The 27,104-nt window shown below is 41.8% G+C and overlaps 1 protein-coding gene across 2 annotated transcripts in view; it reads right to left on the minus strand.

The window, feature by feature from the left end:
• Slk (STE20 like kinase) overlaps window positions 1-9,887 on the minus strand; it is a 53,587-nt gene extending 43,700 nt beyond the window's left edge. For both annotated transcript variants that reach the window (XM_069994046.1, XM_069994045.1), the window contains exon 1: window positions 9,121-9,887. In XM_069994046.1, the coding sequence (XP_069850147.1) occupies window positions 9,121-9,270 (150 nt within the window). In that variant the 5' untranslated portion in view covers window positions 9,271-9,887. The remainder of the gene's footprint in view (window positions 1-9,120) is intronic.
• Between the last annotated feature and the right edge of the window lie 17,217 nt (window positions 9,888-27,104).

Genomic DNA, 27,104 nt, shown 5'->3' on the forward strand with positions numbered 1-27,104 from the left:
GAGGCCCTGGGTTCAATTCCTCAGCACCACATAAGCAAAAAGAAAAAGGCCAGAAGTGGCGCTGTGGCTCTAGCCTTGAGCTGAAGAGCTGAGGGACAGTGCCCAGGCCCAAAGTTCAGGCCCCACGACTGGACCCAAAAAAAAAAAAAAAAAAAACTATCAAGAGAAAAAGATCACAAAGAATCAGAAAACAAAATGGCATCAGACTTCAACAGCAACACCTGAAGCCAAAAGACAAAGAATTTCCCTAAGTTTTAAATATTCTAAGAAAAAAAAAAACACAACAACAAACAATTTTATGGAAGGATTGTGTAAGTCAAGCATGACATTATGATAAAGAGATATTTAGACAGCAAAATCTTTAAAACCAAACTTTCAATGGCCCTTTTCTCATAAGGTTACTAAAAAGTTCTATATAAAAATCCAGGAGGACATTCCAATAGGAAAAATAGATGCCCTTGAAGTTGTTTGTTTTCCCACAGCTTTCAGGGAAAAGAATTATGACCATTAGGTTAAAAGACTTAAATAAAGATAAAGCATATATATGCTAAGTGCCAATGGCTGGCACCTGTAATCCTAGCTATTCAGGAGGCTGAGAGGAGGCGTTCAAAGCCAGCTGGGGCAGGAAAGTCCATGATTCTTTTTTTTTTGGTCGGTTGTGGGGCTTGAACTCTGGGCTTGGGCACTATCCCTCAGCTCTTCAGCTCAAGCACTCTACCGCTTGAGCTACAGCGCCACTTCCAGTTTTCTAGTGGTTTATTGGAAATAAGAGTCTCACGGACTTTCCTGCCCAGGATGGCTCTGAACTGTGATCCTCAGATCTCAGCCTCCTGAGTAGCTAGGATTACAGGCTTGAGCCACCTGAGCCTGGCTTCACAAGATTCTTATCTCCCGATTAATCATATTAATCATCAAAAAATGGAGAAGCTGGCTGTGGCTCAAGTGGTAAGCACCAACCTTGAACAAAAAGGTTCAGGGACAGCATCCAGGCCATGAGTTCAAGCCCCAAGACTAGCACAAATAAAAACAAAATAAGGTAAAAGTATACACACAGATGAGAATATTCAATAATATAGATGTTAATTTTCCCAAAGTTAATTTTTAATTTCAATTTAAAAAATAACAGGTTTTTTTACACCTGTAATCCTAGCTACTCAGGAGGCTGAGATCTGAGGATTGCGGTTCAAAGCAAGCTGGGGCAGGCAAGTCCATGAGACTCTTATCTCCAATAAACCACCAGAAAACCGGAAGTGGCGCTGCAGCTCAAGTAATAAGAGTGCTTGCCTTGAGCTGAAAAGCTGAGGGACAGTACCCAAGCCGAGTTCAAGCCCCAAGACCAACAACAACAACAAAAAAAAGATTTTGCAGAACTTAACCAAGATAATTCTAAAATATACAAGTGCTAAAGGCCATGAAGAAACTTGACCCTGCTGGAAAAAAACAAGAGGGAATATTACTCTATCAGCAACTTAATTGTAATACTCTCACAATTAAGAAAGTGGAATGCTTATACAAGAACAGACAAATATTGGTAAAGACTGAAGAAAGAGATACATGTTATTTATAGATAGGATACTACAGAATAGTAAGATAGTAAGATACGAATAGTAAGATACTACCCCTACACAACAGAATGGTTCTGAGAAAACTAGGTATGCATATGGTGTAAAAAAAAAAAATTAGGGGGGAGGGCTGGGAAGGTGGCTCAGTGTTAAGAGGGCTTGTCTTCCATATATGAGGCCTTGGGTTCGATTCCTCAGCACCACATAAGCAGAAAAAGCCGGAAGTGGTGGTATGGCTCAAGTGGTAGAGCACTAGCCTTGAGCTGAAGAGCTAAGGGACAGCGCCTAGGCTCCACGACCAACATAAAAAATAAAATAAAATAAAATAAAATTGGGGGCTTGGAATGTGACTTAGCAGTAGAGTCTTTGCCTAGCATGAAGCAAGCCCTAGGTTCGATTCCTCAGCACCACATAAACAGAAAAAGTTGGAAGTGGCACTGTGGCTCAAATGATAAGAGTGCTGGCAAAAAGAAGCTCAAGGACAGTGCTCAGACCCTGAGTTCAAGCCCCAGGACTGGCAATAAATTAAATTAAATTAAAAATAAATAAAATTGGATCCTTCCTACCTAATACTTTATACAAAAATAAATTCCAAACCCATTAAAAAGGTACAAAAGCCTCCAGGTCCCAGTGGCTCACAACTACAATCCTAGGATCTCAGTTCAAAGCTAACCTGGACAGAAAAATCTGTGAGACTATCCAATTAATCACCAAAGAATTGGCAGTGGAGCTGTGGCTCAAGCAGTACAGCACATTAGCCGGAAGCAAAAAGACTTAGGAACAGTGCCTAGCCCATGAGTTCAATCCCCAACATGACATTATTTAAAAAAAAAAAAAAAAAAAAAAGTGGCAGTAACTGTGTAACTACAACTATATGCACTGACTCAATAGGTCAAATATGCACATGCTCTTTAGCTGAATCTTAACAAAAAAGATCAACTTGCTCCTAAAAGAAATAAATTTTTGAGAGAAAAACTGGGAGAGACCAGGTAAGGGGTAACACTGTCCAAACAAAATGTACTCATTACCTGATTTATGTGCCTGTAATCTCACTGTACATCATCTTTATAATAACAATTTTTAAATTAATTTTTTTACTATTTATCTTTCGTGTGTGTGTGTGTGTGTGTGTGTGTGTGTGTGTGTGTGTGTGTGTGTGTGTGTGTGTGTAGGTTTGTGGGGCTTGAACTCTGGGTGCTGTCCCTCAGCTCTTCAGCTCAAGGCTAGCGCTCTACCACTTGAGCTACAATGCCACTTCGGTTTTCTGGTGGCTTATTGGAGATAAGAGTCTCACGGACCTTCCTTCCCCGGCTTGCTTTGAACCACAATCCTCGATCTCAGCCTCCTGAATAGCTAGGATTACAGGCATGAGCCACTAACGCTCGGCTTAAATTAATTTTTTTTAATGAAATTTTCTTTACCTAAAAACAAAAATGCAAATAAATTCCAGTGAGCTGTAGACCTAACCACTTAAAGGTAATGTCATAAGCTCTTAGATTAGCTTCATGATCCTGAGTTAAGAATACTTTAAAGGACCAGGCATGGTGGCCCATACCAGGCAAGGTGGCAGTCAGGAGAAGCTGAGATCTGAGGATCCCGGTTCAAAGCTCGGGCAGGAAAGGCCATGAGACTCTTATCTCCAATAAACCACTCAGAAAACTCGAAGTAGCACTGTGACTCAAGTGGTAGAATGCCTTGAGCTGAAGAGCTGAGGGACAGCGCCCAGGCCCAGAATTCAAGCCCCACAACCCACCAAAAAAAAAAAAAAGAATACCTTAAAAGTAACATAAAAAGCATTTGCTATAAAGGAAAAAACCAACAAATTGTACTGCATTAAAATCAAGAATTCAGTTAGTAACAAGGCACTATGTCAAGAATGAAAATACAATCACAGAGTAAGAATATTTTTGCAATAACCATAATGGTAAAAAAGTTCAAAATAGTTGGGGGAAGAGGGGAGGAATAGGAAGAGATGGGAAGGGGAAACAAAGGAGGAGGCAACAATGCTTGATAAGAAATGTACTCATTGAGGGGCTGGGAAGGTGGCTCAGTGGTAGAGCGCTTGCCTTGCATGCATGAGGCCCTGGGTTCAATTCCTTAGTACCACATAAGCAAAAGGAAAAAAGCCGGAAGTGGCGCTGTGGCTCAAGTGGTAGAGTGCTAGCCTTGAGCTGAAGAGCTGAGGGACAGCGCCCAGGCCCAGAGTTCAGGCCCCACGACCGGACCCCCCCCCAAAAAAAGGAAAAGAAATGTACTCATTGTCTTGCCCATGTAATTGTAACCCCTCTGTACGATATTTTCACAATTAAAAAAAAAAGTTCAAAATAGGGGCTGGGAAGGTGGCTCAGTGGTAAAGTGCTTGCCTCACATGCATGAGGCCCTGGGTTCGATTCCTCAGCACCACATAAGAAGAAAAAAGACAGAAGTGGCGTTGTGGCTCAAGTGGTAGGGCGCTGAAGAGCTGAGGGACAACACCCAGGCCCAGAGTTCAACACCCACAACCAACAAAAAAAATAAAATAAAATTATAAGAAATTCAAAATATAGCACGTATATATGTTTATATACACACTCTATAAACAAGAAAAAGATGCCAATAGGAAAATGAACATCAGAATGGAATATGAAAGAAACTCAAATGTCTACTTAGTATATGAAAAAGCCTCATTAATAAGCAGAAAAAGGTAAGGATTATCAAAAATTCTGATGAATGCCAGAAACCAGTGGCTCATACCCTATAACTCTAACTACTTGGAATGCTAAGTTTGGGAGAATCAAGGTTAGAGCCCATACTAGAAAGATGAGTTCTCAAGAGCTCCTCTCAATGGAGAGCTGGATGTGACAGCTCCTGCCCGTCATCCTAATTAGATGAGAAGCCTCACAAAGGTGGACTGAGCCCAAATACATACCCAAGTTAAAACCCTATTTCAAAATAGAAATCCCAGCAAAATCAGGACATTGTCACACTCTATCAATGGCAACTTATACTGGTATAATCTGTTTGGCATCTAGTAAAATTAAATTTATGCTACTCTATAACTCATCAATTACACTCCTGTATTAAGTCTAAATGCAATTCATGAATGTCATTATGTGTGTTGGCCAAACTCTAGAAACAACAAATGTGTCTGTTAATAGTCAATAATTAATTATATGTAATGGACTACTATGCAACAATAAAAATGAACAGGTGGTTTTAGATGATAAGGTAAATGAAACAAACATAATTTTGATTCTGAGAGCTGACATCAGAATGTACCCACTATGATTCAACTTTTTATAAAGTTCAAGTGGAGACAAAATAAATTTATAATGTTTAAAGGTACATACTAGGTAGTAAACTATAAAGAAAAGCAAATAAAGATAGGAATATAGGATTCCTTGCAGAAGCAGGAAAACTTTTTTCTCCCAAGGACCATACAAAATTATCAATATAGGCTCAGGGTCTCAGGCAGCCAATGATAAACATCTATCATAAACATCTATCTGTCAGGCACCAAATGATTTCCAGGGTCTTATACATCCCTGGGACATTCACCACCACTAGTTAGAGGTAAAGAAGGAATCATATTCAGACAGGAGGCAGGAGGGAGTCTGAGATGCTTGCAGAATTATTGACCCTGATGTATTAATTCACTTCATTATCTGATAAATATACATATATGTTTCAGTGCTTTTCAACATAAAAACTAAGCATTTTATTGCTTTTTAAAAGGTGCACATCAGGGCTGGGAAGGTGGCTCAGTGGTAGAGCACTTGCCTTGCATGCCTGAGACCCTGGGTTCAATTCCTCAGCACCACATAAGCAAAAACAAAAAAGCCGGAAGTGGTGCTGTGGCTCAAGTAGTAGAGCGCTAGCCTTGAGCTGAAGAGCTGAAGGACAGCGCCCAGGCCCAGAGTTCAGACCCCACAACCAGACCCAAAAAATAAAAAAATAAAAAATAAAATAAAAGGTGCACATCACTGTGCACCAATGGCTCACACCTGTAATCCTAAATACTACGCAGGGTTGAGATCTGACAACTGTAATTTGAAGCCAGCCTGGGCAGAAAAGTCTGTGAGACTCTTATCTCCAATTATCCACCAAAAAAACAAGAAGTGGAGCTATAGCTCCAATGATAGAATAAGACCTCATGGACAGAGCCTAGCCTCCAGTTCAAGTCCCAGTACTAACACAAAGAGAGAGAGAGGGAGAGACAGAGACAGAGACAGAGAAGGGAGAGGGGGAGAGGGAGAGAGAAATTAAACAATGAAATATATTTCAGTCAAGGAAGTAACTTTGTTTTAAGAGTTGTATAAGACTGAACTGAGTGGAAGGAACATAACTGTATGATGGAAACATAATTCAAATACAAACATACAACAGAACTTTCTAGTTACAAGTTAATCTTTGTATGCTACCAATTTTCCTAAGCAAATGATAGCTAGAATCAAGTTTAGAGAAAGTTTTCTACTGTATACTATCACATATAATATTACAGTGTGAGGCTGACCCATTGTAACAATGAGATGTACAAGACACTATGTTGAAAATGAATTTTACAACTTGTTGGGGGGGAGGGAGGGAGAAGTTGGGGGAGGGAGGGAAGGGATGGTAGGGGAAAAACAAAGGAGGAGGTAACAATGCTCAATAGGAAATGTACTTATTACTTTACTCATGTAACTGTTACCCCTCTGTACACTATTTCTGTAATAAAAATATATTTAAGAAAATCATCTAATTAAAAAATAAAAATATTTTAAAAATAAAAAAAAAAATTACAGTGTGACACCTCTGTCTACTACATAGCAAACTTACACACTGCCAGAGCTCTCAGCTTTAAACAAAAAGGAAAGAAAAAATTTTCTTGCAGTCCTGGGGCTTGAACTCAGGGCCTGAGCACTGCCCCTGGGCCTCTCTCAAGGCTAGTACTCTACCACCTGAGCCACAGAGCCACTTCTGGCTTTTTCTGCTTATGTGGTAGTGAGGAATTGAACCCAGTGCTTCATGCATGATAGGCAAGCACCCTACCACTAAGCCACATTCCCAGCCCCAGTCAGGCAGTCTTTTTGTTGTTGTTGGTTGGTTGGTTGTGGGGCTTGAACTCAGCCTGAGCCCTGTCCCTCAGCTCTTCAGCTCAAGGCTATGCTCTACCACTTGAGCCACTCCCAGTTTTCTGAGTGGTTTATTGGAGATAAGAGTCTCATGGACTTTCTTGCACCGGCTGGCTTTGAAGTACGATGCTCAGATCTCAGCCTCCTCAGTAGTTAGGATGACAGGCATGAGCCACCAGCACCAGGCTCCCATAGGGAATCTTAAAAAGCAAAACTTTTAGAAAAAAGGGGCCTCCCAAGAAAATCAGATAAATTCATTTTCCTTTTAAAATATTTAAAATCTGGCTCCTCAGAGGCATAGAATATTGAAGGGGGGAAGGTGTTTACAAAAAACTCACTTATCAAAAACATAAAATGAAACAATCATCTAGCCCAGACTTCCCCAAGCACAGTTCTAGAGTGTTTAACTACATAGAGTAAGCCACCTATTTTTTTCAGAAAATCTGCAAGAACAGTCACTGCCAAGGACAGCCACATACCTGCTTGTATATGGGAAATCAAGAAAATAGCTTATAATCTCATCTGTCGCATCCCATGTTTTGCTTCTATAAGCTCTAAATTTAAGAGTGATTTCAGCCATTTACTGAATCCTCTCTAGATGCCCTATATTTACTGTCTCCTCTAATCTTCACAGACTGAGGAGCGAAGTCAGAAGAAAAAGTAACTTGCTCAAGGTCAGACTGCTGCTATGTGGAATCATTCCAACTCCAGAGCCTGAGCTCTTAATACTGTTATTGCTATTATTCCATAAAACCTGTCCACAGCACTACCACTCTCTCCATACTAGATTCCAGATGTGTTCATTTATTTTTGCCTTTCCTAGCTAGTTAACTGCAATTTCACAATGTCAACAGGTTTGAAGGTATCTAAACAAACATTTAAGGAAATGTGATTTTTAAGATTTAGACAACGGAGAACCAGAGAAGTTTTTGTCCAAGACCACAAAGCTGGCTCTGAAAGCAAGCACAAAAACAACCCTGACACCCAGGAGTGACTCCCTTTATACTAAAAGTCCTTCCAACCATGTGTCATCTACCCTGAAACCACAATCTACCCTCCATACAAACATTGAAATTTGCTTTGCCAACCTTGAATGGCATTCCTACGTAAGTTACACACACTTTAAACAGAGAAGCAAGTGCTAAGATAATTGGTAGACCTAATATATAACTCTGATCCCTAATTTTGTTAGACAAACATGAATAAACCAATATAATATGTGCTAGTATGACAAGTGCTAGAGTAGCCATGTTGGCAATCTGAAAGCATACTGGAGTTAATTATTGAAGACTGGGTAAAGCATGAGAAACGGGGTTTTAAAAAGATACACCCATTCAGGCAAAAGCAGAACTGTAACAGGGTTTAGAAAGTGCTTAAAAATAAATAAAAAGACGTTCTCATTTCCACCAATGGATAGATGATAAAGGTAAAAACTACTACTAAAACAGTAGTAGATTAGAAGACCTGAATTCAAACCTAAACTGTGACTGTGCAACTTAACCACATTTGAGTCTGTGTCCTCATCCAGGAAATGTGGATTCTGACCTGCCTGTCTCTCAGGATTTGAGAGCCAAATGATGTGAAAGTGTTTAAAACTACCGAACTCCTGTGTTTATGTTTCCACTTCTAAGCGACTGTGTGGGTCCCTCCTCTAAAATGTGGCTCACAAAAACCTCACCCTTCAGGATGAAAATATTCCAATGACATCATTCATTTGCTACTTAGGAGAGTATGTCCAACCTCCTAGTGAAATAAATAAATAAATATCATGTGTATGTATGTGTATTCTTTGTTAATTGCTCAAGCCCTGGTGATAATTCTAGTCAATGCTTTTTTTTTTTCCTTCTCACAATTATATTTAGAAATTACTACCAGATGCAGGTTTTCTTCTGGAAATTTTCGGTCAGAAATTCCATCCCCTTTTATAATATGTGGCCAAGCAACCAACTCAGGTAAAAAAAATTAAAAAATTAAAAAAAAAAGGAGACTGCAAGTGTCCGTCACTTCCATCCAAACAATCTAATTAGGTATTCGATATAGATATTATGTTTTAGGAAATCCACGCAAGCAGATGTGCCTTGGATACCAACATTAATACACCGTGTGCGTTAAGTTTTCCCCATTTTAAAATACTTGAGGGCCACTATAAGACTTCGCCCAGAATTAAAGAACACTCCTTCTGAAGTTGGGAAAGATTGCAACCCTACTCTCTTTCAACCATCCGTCTTTCAGGGCCCCGTTGAGTTCAACCCTAAGTCCTAGGATCCGAACGTGGACGGCTCCTTGGAAGATCAGCTAAATAAAAGTTGCAACATACAAAATCAAAAGACCGGACAAGAGCCAGGAAAGAGACACACGGGAGGGGGGCCCCGGGGGGAGGCGAGGGCAGTGAGTCCCGGAGCCACTCGGGGGCCCGCGGCTGTTTTAATCTCCCGAGCCCAACTTCCCGTTTTTCTCCGGCTTACCTTGTATACTTTCCCAAAGGCTCCGTCGCCCAATTCTCCGATGATCTCCCAAAATTCCTCGGGGTTCAGATCCCTCTTCACATGCTCGTACTGCTTCTTCTTCTTCTCGCTCCCCAACTTGAAGATCTTACGGAAATTGAAGAAGGACATGTTTCCTCCCGACACGGAGGGAGAGCTTGGGGGCTTAAACTACAACAATAACCCAAGGGAGGGAAGAAAAACACCGCCAGCAACAATGAGAGGTGAAGTTTCAGCTCCCGGCCCCTCTCCCGCGCGGGCCCGGCGGGCGGCCAGGGGCGCGGGGTCCCGTCCGGGCTGCTCCCGCCGGAGCGGCCCCCCGGGAGAAGGCGGGGCGGCGACGCGGCTCCGGCCCGCGGTTGCGGGGCCGCGCGGGCAGCCGCTCCGAACCGGGTCCTCGAGCCCCGCCGGCCCTCGGGGGCTACACCTGCCCCGACGATCGTCCTCACTCGCCCGGGGCCCGGGTCCGGGGCCCGGCAGGTCGGGGCGGCCCGGATGGCCGCAGCCGCGGCGACTTTAGGCCCGTGTCAACGGCGAGTCTCCAGGGGCGGCGGCCACTCCGGGCCAGGAAAGCGTCCGGCGCCCGAGAGGCGCAGAGTCGAGAGGCCGAGCGGTCCCGCCTCGGCCCCGGGGCTCCCCCGCGGCTGTCTGCTCCCGCGGCGCGAGGCCCGCGCGTCCCTTCAGCTCCGGGACGCCGCCGCAGCCGCCGTCGCCGCTGCCGCCGCCTCGCTCGATCTCCAACCCACACAGCCTCGTCCTGGAGCGCGCGCCGACGCCGATCCGCAGCGTGCCCGCGCTCCTCGGCCGCGCGCCCGCTCGGTCACGCGCCCTGCTCGCCGCGTGCTCGCGAGGGCGGGCCCTCTAGCCCCGCGCACGCGCGTTGGGTCTCGTCCGCTGAGAGACCCCAGTCCCGCACCTGGAGCCCGCATCTCTGACTCGCGTTCGCGGTTCTGTCCTTCGGGAACCCGAATCCTTGTCGGTTCACGGCTTTGGTGGAGCGGCCCTTGGTAGGTTATGCTAGAGGATGTCACCTCCATTCTGGATCTGGGGGAAATGGTGAAGTGTGAAAATGGACTTTTCTTTTCCCTCCCTTTCCTTAAAGAGGTCCCAGGTGCGGTGACGAGCGGGGACCAGCGGGCACCAGAGGGGACCATGAGCTTGGGCTCTGGGGCCGGAGCCCTGTGACCTTGAGCGGGTGACCTCTCTGAGCCTCAGTTCCCTTGTTGTGAAATGAAGACCCTAATAGTGTCTACCCAGAGGCTCAGTCTCAGCCACTGTGGCTGAAGTGTACACCTGGGACCGATAAGGATAGGGCTGAATTCTTCACGCGCCCTTCGGAACCGTGAACCCGATACTCCCTTCACCTCCACAGGCGCAGACCTAGAGCCGCCCCAGGTGACTCCCTGAACTGAGGGCTTGGCTTCCCCAACTTTTGAGGCCGCCTGGGCGTTCACTGCAATCTGTCAGATGGTTAACCTACCTACTCCCCCCCTCCACCTGAGGGACTCTCAGGGCAGGGGCCTGCGCCTGGTCTGGGTATGCAATGCATCCTTGGCATGGCATAGAAAAGCAAGTCTGGTGAATGAGTGAGCAGAGATACCTAGGGCAGGCAATGCTGCCATTCACCATTGCCCTCCAGCCTAAACCCAGTAAGAGGCTTGGAACAGCTTGGTTTCTCAAGACCCTCTTGTTTGTTTTTTAACAGTTTCATTGAAGCATAATTGATGTGTGCGTTTAAAGTGTACACTTGTATGTTTTGACAAATGCATATACTCATAAAAACAGTATTACCGTTTATGGAGAAAGTGAAGGAAGGCACAAAGAATAAAACAAATAATTGCACCTACCAAACATAACTTTTTTGGGGGGAAGGGCTTGAACTCGGCGTAGGCGCTGGCCCTGAGCTTGCAGCTCAAGGCTAGTGCTCTACCACTTGAGCCACAAGACCATTTCCGGTTCTCTGGTGGTTAATTGGAGATAAGAGTCTCAGGGACTTTCCTGTGTAGGCTAGCTTTCAGGCATGATCCTCAGATCTCATCATCCTCAGTAGCTAAGATTACAGGCCTGAGCCATGGCCCCCCGGGCCAACTTTTTTTTCATCTAGATTAGATTATACAGTACACTTACAGGTTTGTATCCAGCTTTTTTCAGGTTCTTGTACAATTCACAATTGTGCTCTTCCACCATGAAATATTAAGGTTATTAAAATTTATCTATTTTAATTATGACATTTCCCCCATATAATTGGTTATTTCCTCAGTATAAATCACCCAGGTAGATTTGAATCAAAAGGTATATGCCTATTTCCTTTCTCTTTTTGTTTGGTGATATTCTTTTCAGAATAGAAAAGCCTTTGCTGTTTTCATAAATTAAAAGGCGCAATCCTGTGAAAAATAATTCAAATACAGGAATTATGATCTACAAAGACATCTATAACACTCTCCCCTCCTGCTTTCTCCTCACTCCTGACTTAACCACTGTTAAAAGTTAAGGCCGTGGCAACTGGGCACTAGTAGATCACACCTGTAATCCTAACTACTCAAGAGGCTAAGATCTGAGGATCACAGTTCAAAGACAAGCCAGGCTTTGATAAGATAAGAGTCTTATGGACTCTTATCTTATTAACTACCATAAAACCAGAAGTGGTGCTGTGGCTCAAGTGATAAAGCAACTCGCCTTGTGCTGAAGAACTGAGGGACAGTGCCCAGGCCCAGAATTCAAGCCCCACAACCCACAAAAGAAAAAAAAAAAAAAAAAGTTAAGGCCATGGGCTGAAGATGTGGCTCAAGAGGTAGAGTGCATGCCTAGAAAGCATGAGACCCAAGGCTCAAACCCAAGTAACACCATTAAAAAAATTGGCAAAGTTGCAGCAGTGGCTCATTCCTATAATCTCAGCTAAGCAGGAATCAAAAATTAGGACTCCAGGGGCTGGGAAGGTGGCTCAGTGGTACAGCGCTTGCCTTGCATGCATGAGGACCTGGGTTCAATTCCCCAGCACCACATAAGCAAAAGAAAAAAAAAGAAAAAAAGCCGGAAGTGGCACTGTGGCTCAAGTGGTAGAGCACTAGCCTTGAGCTGAAGAGCTGAGGGACAGCGCCCAGGCCCAGAGTTCAGGCCTCACAACCGGACCCAAAAACAAAAATTAAATGACAAAAATTAGGACTCCAATTCAAGGCCAACCTGGGTAAAAAGTGAAACTCTACCTCAACCAATAAATCAGGAATGATAGCACACACACCTGTCATCCCAGCTATGAGGAAAGCACACATAAGAGGCTTTTAGTCAAGAATGGCCCAAACAAGCTGGGCGCCGGTGGCTCACGCCTGTCATCCTAGCTACTCAGGAGGCTGAGATCTGAGGATCGCGGTTCAAAGCCAGCCAGGGCAGGAAAGTTTGTGAGACTCTTATCTCCAATAAACCGCTAGAAAAATGGAAGTGGTGCTGGGGCTCAAGCGGTAGAGCACTCGCCTTGAGCTGAAGAGCACAAGGACAGCGCCCAAGCCCAGAGTTCAAGCTCCACGACAAAAAAAAAAAAAAAAAAAAGAATGGCCCAAACAAAAACATGAAATCCTATCCAAAAACTAAAGCAAAAATGGTTGGAGGTGTGGCTAAAGTGGTAGAGTATTTATCTAGCAATTGAGAGATCTTGAGTTCTGTTGAGGTTGTGATGATGAGTATATTCATGGTATAGACAGTGATTATAATCTCACAGATGTATACTTTTCCTTTCCACACTCACCAAGTTGAATATGAATAGCTTTATGTATGTCAATCATACTTCAACAAAGTGTTTTTTAATCACTAGGAAAAGATAAAAGTCCAGATACTTTTTTGGGGGGGTAGGGGTCAGTCCTGGTGCTTGAATTTAGGGCCTGGGTACTATCCCTGAGCTTTTTTTGCTCAAGGCTAGCACTCTACCACTTGAGTCACAGCACCACTTCCGGCTTTTTCAGTTTACATGATGCTGAGGAATCAAACCCAGGACTTCACACATGCATTCTACCACTATTCCCACATTCCCTGATACTTTTTAATAAGTGATGAAAAATGCATAAATACCTTATGAAAGTTTTTTAAATAAATAATGGCATAACCAAAAACTGTTAAGCTTTTGAATATGAGGGTACTTTTAGGACTAATAAAAAGAAGTTCTAAAACTGAATTGTGAGGCCAGATGTAATGGAACATACCTGTAATCCCAGCACTTAGGAGGCTGAGGCTTAGGTCAGAGTCAGCTTGGGCTACATAGAGAGAGCCTGTCTCACAAAAACAAAAAACAAAACAACAGAGAATGATGTCATTTTATATAGGACACTGACATCTTTCTATGCCAGCACAAATCAATCTAACCCTTTTCAATAGATGCATAGAGTTCCTGGTGTCTAGTTATATCATAATTTATTCAAGCATTCCTCTATTGATAGGCATTTAAGTGGTTTCTAGTTTTTACCATCACAAATAGCCACAGTGAGCATAGACATCTTTGTGTGTTTATCTAGTTATATTTCCTTAAGATAATTCAAAACGTGGAATTAAATGAGTCAAAGATTTTATTAAATTTTTTACCTGTGTTGCCAGATTGGCCTATAAAAGGGTTGGTTGTACCAATTATAATTCTATTCATAATGTCTGAGTGCCAACTATATTACAATATCAGTAGCCCACCAAGATACTATATGACTGCTCCAAAATAATATGACATTTTAATTTACAATTCTCAGAGTACTAGGGATAGGATGCCTTTTTATATCTATAGTGGCCTTTTTCAATTCTTGTATTGTGAAACAACTCATAGTATTTATTAAATATATCAGCTGATGTTAGCATCTTGTTAATAAGATGGTCGAGCCTAACATAGTTAGGCTTATGGAGTTAAATAATAGCTTACATATTTTTGCCTTGAAAGTACAGCTACAGAAATTATTTAACAATATTAGATGTCATTTAGACAGGTTTGCCCAGTAATGGCCTTGTATTCTTAAATCTAGCCCATTGTCTTCCTATCCTATAATTTCTTGTTGAATACATGAATGAAAGATGGAACAAGGGATACAGGCTAAAGGTATAGTTCAAGGGATAAAAAGCACTTGCCTAGCAAGCATGAGGCATTGAGTTAAAAATGCCTGCCTGCACTACCAAAAAGAAAAGGGATAAAATATATACTTAATGAAAAGAAATTAGGGGCTGGGAAGGTGGCTCAGTGGTAGAGTGCTTGTCTAGCATGTATGAAGCCCTGGGTTCGATTCCTCAGCACCACATAAACAAAAAAAGCCAGAAGTGGAGCTGTGACTCAAGTGGTAGAGTGCTAGCCTTGAGCAAAAAGAAGCTCAGGGACAGTGCCCAGGTCCTGAGTTCAAGCCCCAGGACTGACAAAAAAAAAAGTTACTTGCTAACTCTTTCTTATTTCTAATTTAGGCCGTAAATTTACTACTTAGTTCTTTAAATGCTACTGTGTGTATTATAAGTAACAAATTCCTTAGTTGTGATGTACTTAATAGAATGGTACATTTTACTATCCCATGGAAGTGTGTGTGTGTGTGTGTGTGTGTGTGTGTGTGTGTGTGTGTGTGTGTGTGTGTGTGTGTGTGTGTGTGTGTGTGTGTGTGTGTGTTTTGCTAGTCCTGGGGCTTGAACTCAGGGCCTGGGCACTGTCCCTGAGCTTCTTTTGCTCAAGGCTAGCACTCTACACTTGAGCCACAGCCCTACTTCTGGCTTTTTCTGTTTATGTGATACTGAGGAATTGAACCCAGGGCTTCATGCATGCTAGGCAACCACTCTACCACTAAGCAACATTCTCAGCCCTGGAATTATATTTTTAGAAAGGATTCTTTTATTTTAAGAAAGTAACTTGCAATATGACAATTATTCTCCCAAAATAGAATTATGTGTCATTCAGAATATTCCAAGTCTTATTTTTGGCCTTTTTTTATTTGCTATTCTAAAAGCTAAAAAGAGAAAATCAACAACTCACCTGATTTGAGCTCTTTTTCATTTCAAAAAAGAACTTTAAAATGTTTTCTCTTCTAATTCATCTCTCCTCTTGTCATACAGAATTTACTCCCACCCCCACCTTCCTTCATCCCAAGGGACTTCTACTCAAACGAATCAGCAGCATTTGGCTGCTTAGTAAGAAGGCTTAACTATACAAATCTTAGAAAATTAGGGGCTGGGAAGGTGGCTCAGTGACAGAGCGCTTGCCTTGCATGCCTGAGGCCCTGGGTTTGATTCCTCAGCACCACATAAACAAAAAGAAAAAAGCTGGAAGTGGCACTGTGGCTCAAGTGGTAGAGTGTTAGCCTTGAGCTGAAGAGCTGAGGGACGGCGACCAAGCCCAGAGTTCAGGCCCCATGACTGTACCCAAAAAAAAAATCTTAGAAAATTAGAAAATAAAAGGTGGATAGACATACTTCTTTTACAAGTAGTACTCAAATTCCAATTTAAAAATCTAGTTGGGCACCCCTGGCTCACATCTATAATCCTAGCTAGTCAGGCTAGTCAGGAGGCTGAGACTTAAGAATTGAGGTTCAAAGTCATTCAGGACAGACAAATCCAAGAGATTCTTATCTCCAATTAACCAGAAAAAAAGCCAGAAGCATAAGTATAGCTTAAGTGGTAGAGCAGAAAAGCTAAGCAAGAACATGAGGCCCTGAGTTCAAGTCCCATCTACCAGCACAAAAATAAAAGAACACAAAAGTAAAAGAAAAATCTAGACACCATAACATTTTCTGAGCTGCCTAAATGAGACAAACCAAGTGATAGAGCAACTAGCATCTGGTACTTTAGGGTTGATAAAAGCCTTTGCAAAGCCTGGCATTCTGTGTTAAATCCCCAATAAAAAAAGCAGAAAAAAAAGTCTTTGTGTTATTCTTAGTCTTTACTTTTATGTATTAGGTTTGTTCTGTCCTCATTTCATAAAGGTACACATTGAATATGATGATTTTTGATCATTGGCTTAGAATTATGTATCCTGTCATTAACCAGCTTTGTGACACTAAGCAAGTCACAAGTCACATTCTTCCTGTACTTTGGGCTTACAAATGAATTTCAAATTTGGGGGCTATACAATACCAGGGTTTGAAATGATGGCCTTTTATTTGCTCTACCACTTGAGCCATACTCCCAAACCTTTTTTTTCCCCTTGAACTCAGGACCTGGGCACTGTCCCTGAGCTTCTTTTGCTCAAGGCTAGCAGTCTTCCACTTGCACTACAGCACCACCACTTCCAGCTTTTTCTGTTTCTGTGGTACTGAGTATCGAATCCAGGGCTTCATGCATGCTAGGCAAGCACTCTACCACTGAACCACATTCCCAGCCCCCCAAACCTTTTTTTTTTTAATTTAGCTATTTTTCAAATATAGTCTCAAGTTTTTTGCCCAGAATACTTTGAACCTCCAGCCTCCTGATCTCTGTCTCCCAAATTGCTGAGATGAATTTCATATTTAACACAGATGGCTTCAGGGAAATGAAACAATTCAGGATGATCCAGAGAATGTGATAGCTACTAAGGTCAAAAAAAGAAATTCACACTGTTAGATGGGCAAAGCCTGCCTCAGGCACTGAGGTCAGAAGATGGACATTTTCAAAGTAATATCACGTGCTATCTTCAAAAGAAATGTTCATGGGACTGGGAAAGTAGCTCAGTGGTAGAGCGCTTGCCTTGCATGCATGAGGACCTGGGTTCAATTCCTCAGCACCACATAAACAGAAAAAGCTGGAAGTGATGCTGTGGCTCCAGTGGTAGAGTGCTAGCCTTGAGCTGAAGAGCTGAGGGACAGTGCCCAGGCCCAGAGTTCAGGCCCCATGACCGGCAAAAAAAAAAAAAAAAAAAGAAATATTCAAATTTTCACAATAAAGAAATCACTTCTCAAGTCCTTATACTGTCTTACACTCTTCTTTCTTTTCTCTTCTAATCTCCCAGGATTTAGAGGCTCTCCCTGCTTTTTATATGAAAACTTTTTGTTATGATTCATTCCTGTTTCAAAAAATTGTCACAATTTTACAAACCATGATTTGAGCCTTCTTACATTAAATTATTAATGCAGTTACTTGATGCTGTCTATAAATCTAAGAAATCACCATCATTTCTATTTCTGTGGTTCATATTTCATGTTAAAGCAGGCAATTAACCAATACAGCTTCCTCTTAAACACAAACGTGTTCTTGTATTTTATGTCAATGCCTATTTCTTTTCTTCTCCTTTTTTTTGGGGGGGGGGGGGGGTCCGGTCGTGGGCCTGAACTCTGGGCCTGGGCGCTGTCCCAGCTCTTCAGCTCAAGGCTAGCGCTCTACCACTTGAGCCACAGCGCCACTTCTGGGTTTTTTTTTTCTGCTTATGTGGTGATGAGGAATCGAACCCAGAGCCTCATGCATGCAAGGCAAGCGCTGTACCACTGAGCCACCTTCCCGGCCCTCTCCTTTCTTTTTTTAGGTCTGAGATCAGACTCAAACTCAGTACCTGCTGCTTTCATTCATTAGGTGGCATTCTACCAAGTGAGCCATATCTCCAACACCTAAACTATTTGGTTGGTTATCCCCTTTTTCTGCCAACTTCTTAAATGGCTATTTCCAGCAAATAACAATAATAATAACCAACTGATTTTTGACTGAGGATCCAGCTAAATAATAAAGAAAAATATTCCAGAGTTATTTATTTAGAATTGCTAGCATTTATTCATTCACATTAATTCATGCAATTGACAATTATCAAATTTATACTATGGGCAGGCACTGGTGGCTCATACCTGAAATCCTAACTACTCAGGAGGCTGAGATCTAAGGATCGCAATTCAAAGACAGCCAGGGAAGAAAGTGTGTGAGACTGTTTATTTCCAATTCCACAAGAAAACCAGAAATGGAGCTGTGGCTTAAAGTGGTAGAGTGCTAGCTTTGAGCAAAAGAACTCAGGGACAGTGCACAGGCCCTGAGTAAAAGACCTATGACCAGAAAAAAAAAAAAAAAAAAAATTATGGCAGATAGTGACCTCAGGGCCAAGGAATCAGTCAAAAATCAAGGCAGACACCCTCAGTGCCCACATCAAGAGAATGGAGACAGACCAAGTAAATAATCTCATGTTGCAATTAAAACAGCTAGAAAAACAAGAAAAAATGGGACCTAAAGCTACTAGACGAAGCCAGATAACCAAATTAAAAGCAGAGATTAACCAATTAGAAAATCAGAAAACCATAACCAAAATAAACCAAACAAAAAGCTGGTTCTTTGAAAAAATAAACAAAATTGATGGCCCATTGGCTAGATTAATTAAAAAAAGAAGAGAGGAAACCCATATTAATAGGATTAGGGATGCCACGGGAAACATCACAACACGTACCCAAGATATCCAAACAATTCTAACAGACTACTTTCAAAAGCTATACTCTCTAAAGGAAGAAAATCGGGCAGAAATGGATGCATTTTTAGAGAAATACAAGTTGCCCAAACTGAGCAAAGAAGAAGTTAACCAATTAAATAAGCCAATATCCTATAATGAGATACAGGAAGCTATCAAAAGTCTTCCAACAAAAAAAAGCCCAGGACCAGATGGATTCACAGCAGAATTCTATAAGACCTTTAAACAAGAACTAATACCCATACTCCTCAAGCTCTTCAGAGAAACAGAGAAGGAAGGAGCTATCCCAAACTCATTCTACGAAGCCAATATCACACTCATCCCCAAACCAGGCAAAGACCCAACCAAAAAGGAGAATTACAGGCCAATCTCCTTGATGAACACAGATGCAAAGATCCTTAACAAGATTCTAGCTAACAGAATCCAGAAACACATAAAAAAAATAATTCACTATGACCAGGTAGGCTTCATCCCAGAGACACAGGGATGGTTTAACATACGTAAGTCAATAAATGTAATCCAACATATCAACAGAGCCAAGGTCAAGAATCACATGATTATCGCCACAGATGCAGAAAAGGCCTTTGACACAATTCAACATTCATTCATGCTAAAAGCTCTGGAGAAAATAGGAATAGAAGGAACATTTCTAAAAAACAATAAAAGCCATTTATGACAGACCAATAGCCAATATTATACTTAATGGGGAAAAGCTACAACCAATTCTCCTAAAATCAGGAACAAGGCAAGGATGCCCACTGTCTCCACTCCTCTTCAATATAGTCCTAGAACCCTTAGCCAGGGCAATAAGGCAAGAAAAAGACATTAAAGGGATCCGCATAGGGAAAGAAGAAGTTAAACTATCCCTTTTTGCAGACGACATGATACTATACCTCCACGATCCCAAAAACTCCATCCCCAAACTCTTAGAAATCATAAATCACTTCGGCAAAATAGCAGGATACAAAATAAACCCACAAAAATCAGTTGCCTTCCTATACACTGATAATGTACAGGAAGAGAGGGAAATAAGGGGAGCAACCCCATTCACAATAACCTCCCGAAAAATAAAATATTTAGGAATTAACCTAACCAAAGATGTAAAAGAACTATTTAATGAGAACTATAAAAAGTTAAAGAAAGAAATTGCAGAAGACACTAGGAAATGGAAAGACCTCCCATGCTCCTGGATAGGCCGACTTAATATAGTAAAGATGGTAATACTTCCAAAACTAATATACAAATTCAACGCGATTCCTATTAAAATCCCAATGACATACATCACTGAAATACAGAAAACAGTCCAAAAATTCATATGGAACAACAAAAGACCTAGAATAGCCAAAACAATTCTAGGGGATAAAGACAATATGGGAGGGCTATCCATGCCGAACTTCAAACTCTACTACAGAGCTATAATAACAAAGACAGCATGGTACTGGCACAAAAACAGACCCGAAGACCAATGGAACAGAATAGAAGATCCAGAAATAAATCCACAGGCCTACAGCCAGCTGATATTCGACAAAGGAGCCAAAGACATACAATGGAAGAAACACAGCCTCTTCAACCGCTGGTGCTGGGAAAACTGGGCAGCCACATGCAGAAAACTAAAAGTGGACCCCAGCCTATCACCATGCACCAACATCAACTCAAAATGGATTAAAGACCTTAACATTAAACCTGAATCTCTGAAACTACTGCAGGACAGAGTAGGAGAGACACTTGAACTAATAGGCACAGGAAGGAACTTCCTGAACAGAGTCCCAGGGTCACAACAAATTGGAGAGAGACTCGACAAATGGGACTACCTTAAAATAAAAAGCTTCTGCACAGATAAAGCTATTGCAACCAAGCTAGAAAGACAACCAACTAATTGGGAAAAAATATTTACCAGCAATATATCAGACAAGGGGTTAACATCCTGTATATACAGGGAACTCAAGAAACTAATCCCTCCCAAACCTAACAAACCAATTACTAAATGGGCAAGGGAACTAAAGAGGGACTTCTCAAATGAAGAAATAAAAATGGCAAAGAAACACATGAGGAAATGTTCATCATCCCTGGTGGTGAAGGAAATGCAAATAAAGACAACCCTGAGATACCACCTTACCCCAGTCAGAATGTCCCACATCCACAAATCAGCCAACGACAAATGCTGGAGGGGATGTGGAGAACGAGGAACGCTATTACACTGCTGGTGGGAATGTACACTCATACAACCACTTTGGAAAGCAGTCTGGAGGGTCCTTAGAAAGCTAAAGATTGACCTCTCTTACGACCCAGTCATACCACTTCTAGGCATCTACCCTGAACAACAGGAACCAATATACAAGGACACGTGTACCTCCATGTTTATTGCAGCACTGTTCACAATAGCTAGGATATGGAAACAACCTAGATGCCCCACCACAGATGAATGGATCCAAAAATTGTGGTATCTATACATAATGGAATATTATGCAGCCATTAGAAATGACAAAATAATGGCATTTGCAGGGAAATGGATGGAGCTAGAAGGAATCATGTTGAGCGAAGTAAGCCAAGAATGAAGAGACAAACAGTACATGGTCTCCCTGATAAGCGGATGATAAATCCAAAATGTTAGGTGATATGACAAAACTAACAGGACTTAAGAAACAAAGAACTCCCACTCATCTGGTTGAACCACTACTAAATATCCCCATGCTGCTGATCACGTGTATGGTATATAACATATGAACACCGTTATATATTACAGACTGTGATAGACAATTTGCTCCAGGAAAGTTAGAATGAACATGTGACTTTAAATGAGCATCATTATTCCACAATACTGTGAATTTCCGGAAATTAAGTAATCACTTAATCACAATCAAAAAAAAAAAAAAGAACCTTGGGGAAGGGAGGGAGGGAGGGGATGGTAGGGAGAAAACAATGGAGGGGGTAACAATGTTCAAGAGGAAGTGTACTCATTACCTCACTCATGTAACTGTAACCCTCTGTATAGAATCTTTACAATAAAAAAAAATTAAAAAAAAAATCAAGGCAGACAAATGAGTCCCTACATTCTGCATACTATATATATTTTTTTTGCGGGGGGGGGGTCCGGTCGTGGGGTCTGAACTCTGGGCCTGGGTGCTGTCCCCCAGCTCTTCAGCTCAAGGCTAACGCTCTACCACTTGTGCCACAGTGCCACTTCCGGCTTTTTTCTTTATATGGTGCTGAGGAATCGAACCCAGGGCCTCAGGCATGCAAGGCTAGCGCTCTACCACTGAGCCACCTTCCCAGCCCATACATTATATATTATATAGTATTATATATTCATCATATGTTATATATGTATGTTCATTATATTTATTATGTTAGGTAGGATTTGTGCAAATTAGAGATACAGTACTATTTTCTGACCAAATGATTCTCCATTGGGTGTGATTTTACACAGTCACTCCTAGAATGTCTGATCATTTCTGGAGACTTTTTTTTGTCACAACCAGGAAATAGGACACTATTATCATCGGGTTGGTAGAGTCTAGGGATTCTGCAGGACAGCTCAAACAATTGCCTAGGCTGAAACCTCCTATTCGTTTTTCATTAGAAGTAAGGATAATGCAGGCAGGCATCAAGAAGTGGGAGGGTTTCTACATCTCCCTTTGCATTTTAGATCTGAGACTGGTTAGCCAATATAATGCAGCAGAAGTAATATACTGGATTCCAGTCCTGGAACTTAAGAGATTGGCAGTTTCCATTTTTGGTACTTGGAACACTCATTGCTGGAACTTGCCACCATATCTAAGCAAGTCCACACAACCACTGGAGAGATAGAATGGAGCTGTAATTTCCTTATGGCTGAACTTCTAGCTGACAGTCATCATCATTTTGCCAGCCAAATTTGAGCTGAATGAAGGAAGCCAGACGTCCCTCAACACACCTACGTACATCACACATACACATCCACTTCTGTAGTAAATGGAAACTGACATGCAAACTATAGTGAGAACAAGAGAGCCATTGCTGCCTGGAAATGAAGAAGTAATGAGGGAGAACATTATACCGAATCTCCTAGAAACCTAGAGGGTGGTGATAAATACATTCATCATTGGATCACAGTGATGGAGTCACAGGTGTCAAGGCTTACTAAATTGTGCATCTTAAACCTTTGTAACATTGTCAGTGATTTTTTTGGTTGGTTGGTTTGGTGTTTTATTTTTATTGGTACTGAGGCTTTAAAGTATAAGATCATGCTTTACTACTTTACACTCCAGCCCTATTTTTTGCTGGTTATTTTGGAGCTACAGTCTTGCAGACTTTTCTTCCTGAGCTGGTCTCAAACCACGATCCTCAAGATCTCAGCCTCCCAAGTAGCTGTGATTACCAGCATAAGCCAGATCACTTTGGTGGTTTTTATACCTTGGTTTATATTGATAATTTTACTTGCTTGTTGATATTTATTTTGCTTCTTAATTGGTATTCACTCATTTTTACAAAATGTGGCTTCATTTGGAACCTTGTAAGTCCTTTACTCACACTGAATGTTTTTTTTCTCCATTCAGGAGACCATCCCAATTCTATTCTTCATTTATGCCTTTCAAATGTTTGTGGTTCACATAGCAAGGATTTGGGAATTATTAAGGAATAAAGACTTCTTTGAAGCCAAGTATTGTTGCCAGCTAGCACCAGAACCAATCCTGCTAAACCAACAGTCTCTGAAACCCTGTTTTCTTTCCTTTGTCTGCTCCTCAAGCAGCATGATTGAGTATCCCAAAGGGAGGTATGTTTCATTCTGTTTTGATAGGATCCAGATTCTCCAGATAAGCTCATTTACAATGTGGTACACTCCTGTAACCTAGGCCAACTGCGTTATTTTCAAATTGCTCACCCCTTTATTGAGCTGGCAAAACACACTAGCTTGGAGGCTAAGAATGTGGCTTAGTGGTAGAGTGTTTGCCTAGCATGCATGAAACCCTGGGTTCGATCCTTCCCCACAACATAAACAGAAAAAGCCAGAAGTGGCACTGCGGCTCAAGTGGTCAAATGCTAGCCTTGAGCTAAAGAGCTGAGGGACAGCACCCAGGCCAAGAATTCAAGCCCCATGACCAACAAAAATAAATAAAATAAAATGTTAACTGGGCATGGTGGTACATAATCCCAGCCTTTGGGAAGCTGAGGCAGGAGTATTAAAAGTGTGAGACAAGCCTGAAACGCCTATCAAGCTCTAGGCTACCATAAGTTCCTCCCGTACAGCTCCCCCTTTAAATATACTATTAAACATGCACATTTCCTTATTTGATTTCTTCTGAACAAGCTGAATCAATACTGAAAATCAACAATGACTTCACACTATTTGGGATCCTGGATCCTGGCTGTGTTTACTACTTGAACCTGTTAGGTAGTTGCTGATTAGAACAAAAAAAATAGTATATATGTTCTTCACTAGAAAATACTAGCTTTGATGTTATAATCTTTTATAAGATACTCAAGGCTTGATTTTGGGCAAGTTGGTTAGTGGAGAATATAACATCTGATTTTTTTCATGTTATAACATTTTCCTGGGCCAGGCGCTTGTGGCTCACGCCTGTAGTCCTAGCTACTCCGGAGGCTGAGATCTGAGGATCGCGGTTCAAAGCCAGCCCGGGCAGGAAAGACTGAGACTCCTATCTCCGATAAACCACTAGAAAACCGGAAGTGGTGCTGTAGCTCAAGTGGTAGAGCGCTTGCCTTGAACTGAAGAGCTGAGGGACAGCACCCAGGCCCAGAGTTCAAGCCCCGCGACAGACAAAAAAAACAAACAAAAAAAAAACCATTTTCCTATAAGCCCAGAAGTATGAGTGAAAAGTTGGAATGCTCTCCAAGAAGTGAGAATCAGAGAAATGGGCTCCAAAACCACATTGAAACCAAGTCAGAAGCCAGGTGCCGGTGTCTCACACCTGTAGCCCTAGCTATTCAGGAAGCTAAGATCTGAGGATCACAGTTTGAAGCCAGTCTGGGGAAAACAAGTCTGAGAAACTCTTATCTCTAATTAAAGAGCAAAATGCCAGACCTGAAACTGTGGCTTAAGTGAAGAGCTCCAGCCTTGTGCAGAAAAAGCTGAGACAGAGCCCAGGTTCTGAATTCAAGCCCTTGTACCAACACATACACACAAACACCCCCCCCCCCACACACACACATATGCACACACATGCATGTACACAAAATCTTAGATGTTCGATACAGGTTTCTAAGTTTCATTGATCACCTAGATCTCATAAGTGAATGAATCCTTGCAGGGACACAAGCCTTAAATTTCTACCTTTAACCTCTAAAGGTTGTATATTCTAAGGCAAAAATTGGCAATGGGAGGGGAGTGGCAGCTTGAAATGTTTCGAGCCAGGTATCTTTTTTGAAATATAATTTATTATTATTATTGTATTGCTTTGTACAAAGGGGTTACTGTTTTGTTTTTTTGTTTTTGTTTTTGTTTTGAGGGGAGGGTCCTGGGGCCTGAACTCTGGGCCTGGGCGCTGTCCCTCAGCTCTTCAGCTCAAGGCTAGCGCTCTACCACTTGAGCCACAGCGCCACTTCCGGCTTTTTTCTTTTTGCTTATGTGGTGCTAAGGAATCGAACCCAGGGCCTCAGGCATGCAAGGCAAGCACTCTACCACTGAGCCACCTTCCCAGCCCCAGGGGTTACTGTTTTATAAGTCAGATAATAAATACACATCTTTTTAGACAATGTCATCCCTTCCTTTGCTTTCCCCTAGTTTCTTCCTCCCATCCCTGCCCACAAGTTGCATAGTTCTTCTTCCACATAGTATCTACTGGTACCATTGCTGCATTTGTTCACTCTTGTTCCCTCCGTCTTCCCCCACCCTCCTCAAAAGGCAGAAAAAAAAAAGAACAAGCAAAACAAAACAAAAACAGCAACACCAAAGCAAGGTATCTTTTTACCTAAAATCATAGATTTATACCATAAAAGAGATGTAAACATAAAAAATCTAATTTGAGAAGCAATGTAGTGCTTAAAATCAAACTAAGTGCTTTACCATTGCTTTGTAAATTTCATGCTTGTTTGTTCTTGTTTTTCACTCACCTCAATTTCTAGCAGTCAGAAAGAAAAGATCCAAAAAGCTTTGCTGGAACAGTTTTGAGAAATAAAGCCTTTTAATCTACTTATCAAAATGGTGCTCAGTGTTCTCATTTGCAGCCATATAATAAGAAAGATAAACTTAAGAACAAAGCACTTTATTAACCAAGAGGAGACATTTGTGTAGGCTTGATGTTGCTTTTAACTTAGATATCACTGTTTTCAACTTACAAAGAAATACGTAAAAAGAATAAACCAATTATACTGAACTTTCCTATGTACTAGTGATTATATAACCCTATGAATATCCATGTGCTACCTACCTTTGGAAATAAGAAACGCTTGATTCCTAAATTTCTTTTTAATGACATATACCCAATCAAATAAGATTAAAGCCAACCATTGTAGCTCACATCTGTAATCCTAGCTATTTAGGAAGCTGAGATCTGAGGATCTAGGTTCAAAGCCAGCAAAGGCAGACAAATCCAAGAGATTCTTTTTTTTTTAATTGGTCAGTTGTGGGGCTTTAACTTAGGGCCTAGATGCTGTCCCTGGGCCTCTTAAGCTCAAGGCTAGGATTCTATCACTTGAGCCACAGGACCACTTCTGACTTTTTTTGAGTAGTTTATTGGAGGTAAAAGTCTCACAGACTTTCCTGCCCTGGCTGGGTTCAAACTGTGACCCTCAGATCTCAGCCTCTTGAGAAGCTAGGATTATAGGCGTGGGCCACCAAGAGACTCTTATTTCCAATTAACTAGCAAAAAGCCAGAAGTAGATTTGGGACTCCTGTAGTAAAGTACCAGCCTTAAGCAAAGATGCCAAGCAAGATCACAATGCCCTGAGTTCAACTCCCAGTACAAAAAAAAAAAAAAAGGAGGAGGGATGGTCCATCACTCACCACTTCCACTGAGCACTGTACAGGAAGAATATAAAACTGGAAAGGAAGAATCCAAGATATTCTTACTAAAGATAATAGATAGTCTGCAAATTCCAAGGATTCTAGAGACATGATTATAGGAAGGTGTAACAAGAAGGTACGAAAGCAACATAGAAAATCAATAGCATAGCCAGGTGCCAGGGGCACACCCCTATAATCCTAGCTACTCAGGAGGCAGAGATCTGAGGATCACAGTTCAAAGCCAGCCCAGCCAAAAAAAAAAAAAGCCTAGGAGACTCTTCCAGTTAACCACTAGAAAACGAGAAGTAGCACTATGGCTGAAAGTGGTAGAGTACTACTCTTGAGCAAAAAGCTCAGGGACAGAGCCAAAGCCCCAGGAGACACACTCTCTCTGTCTCTGTCTCTGTCTGTCTGTCTGTCTGTCTGTCTGTCTGTCTGTCTGTCTGTCTGTCTCTGTCTCTGTCTCTGTCTCTCTCTGTCTCTCTCTCTCTGGGTTCAATTTCCCAGCACCACATAAGCAGGAAAAAAAAAGCCAGAAGTGGTGCTGTGGCTCAAGTGGCAGAGCGCTAGCCTTGAGGTGAAGAGTTGAGGGACAGCACCCAGGCCCAGAGTTCAGGCCCACAACCAGACCCCCCCCAAAAAAAATTAAATTAAAAAAAATTAATGTAAACATAAAAA

Source organism: Dipodomys merriami, unplaced genomic scaffold, assembly GCF_024711535.1.
Source record: "Dipodomys merriami isolate MVZ:Mamm:240054 unplaced genomic scaffold, mDipMer1.0.p SCAF_102, whole genome shotgun sequence".
Lineage (NCBI taxonomy): Eukaryota > Metazoa > Chordata > Mammalia > Rodentia > Heteromyidae > Dipodomys > Dipodomys merriami.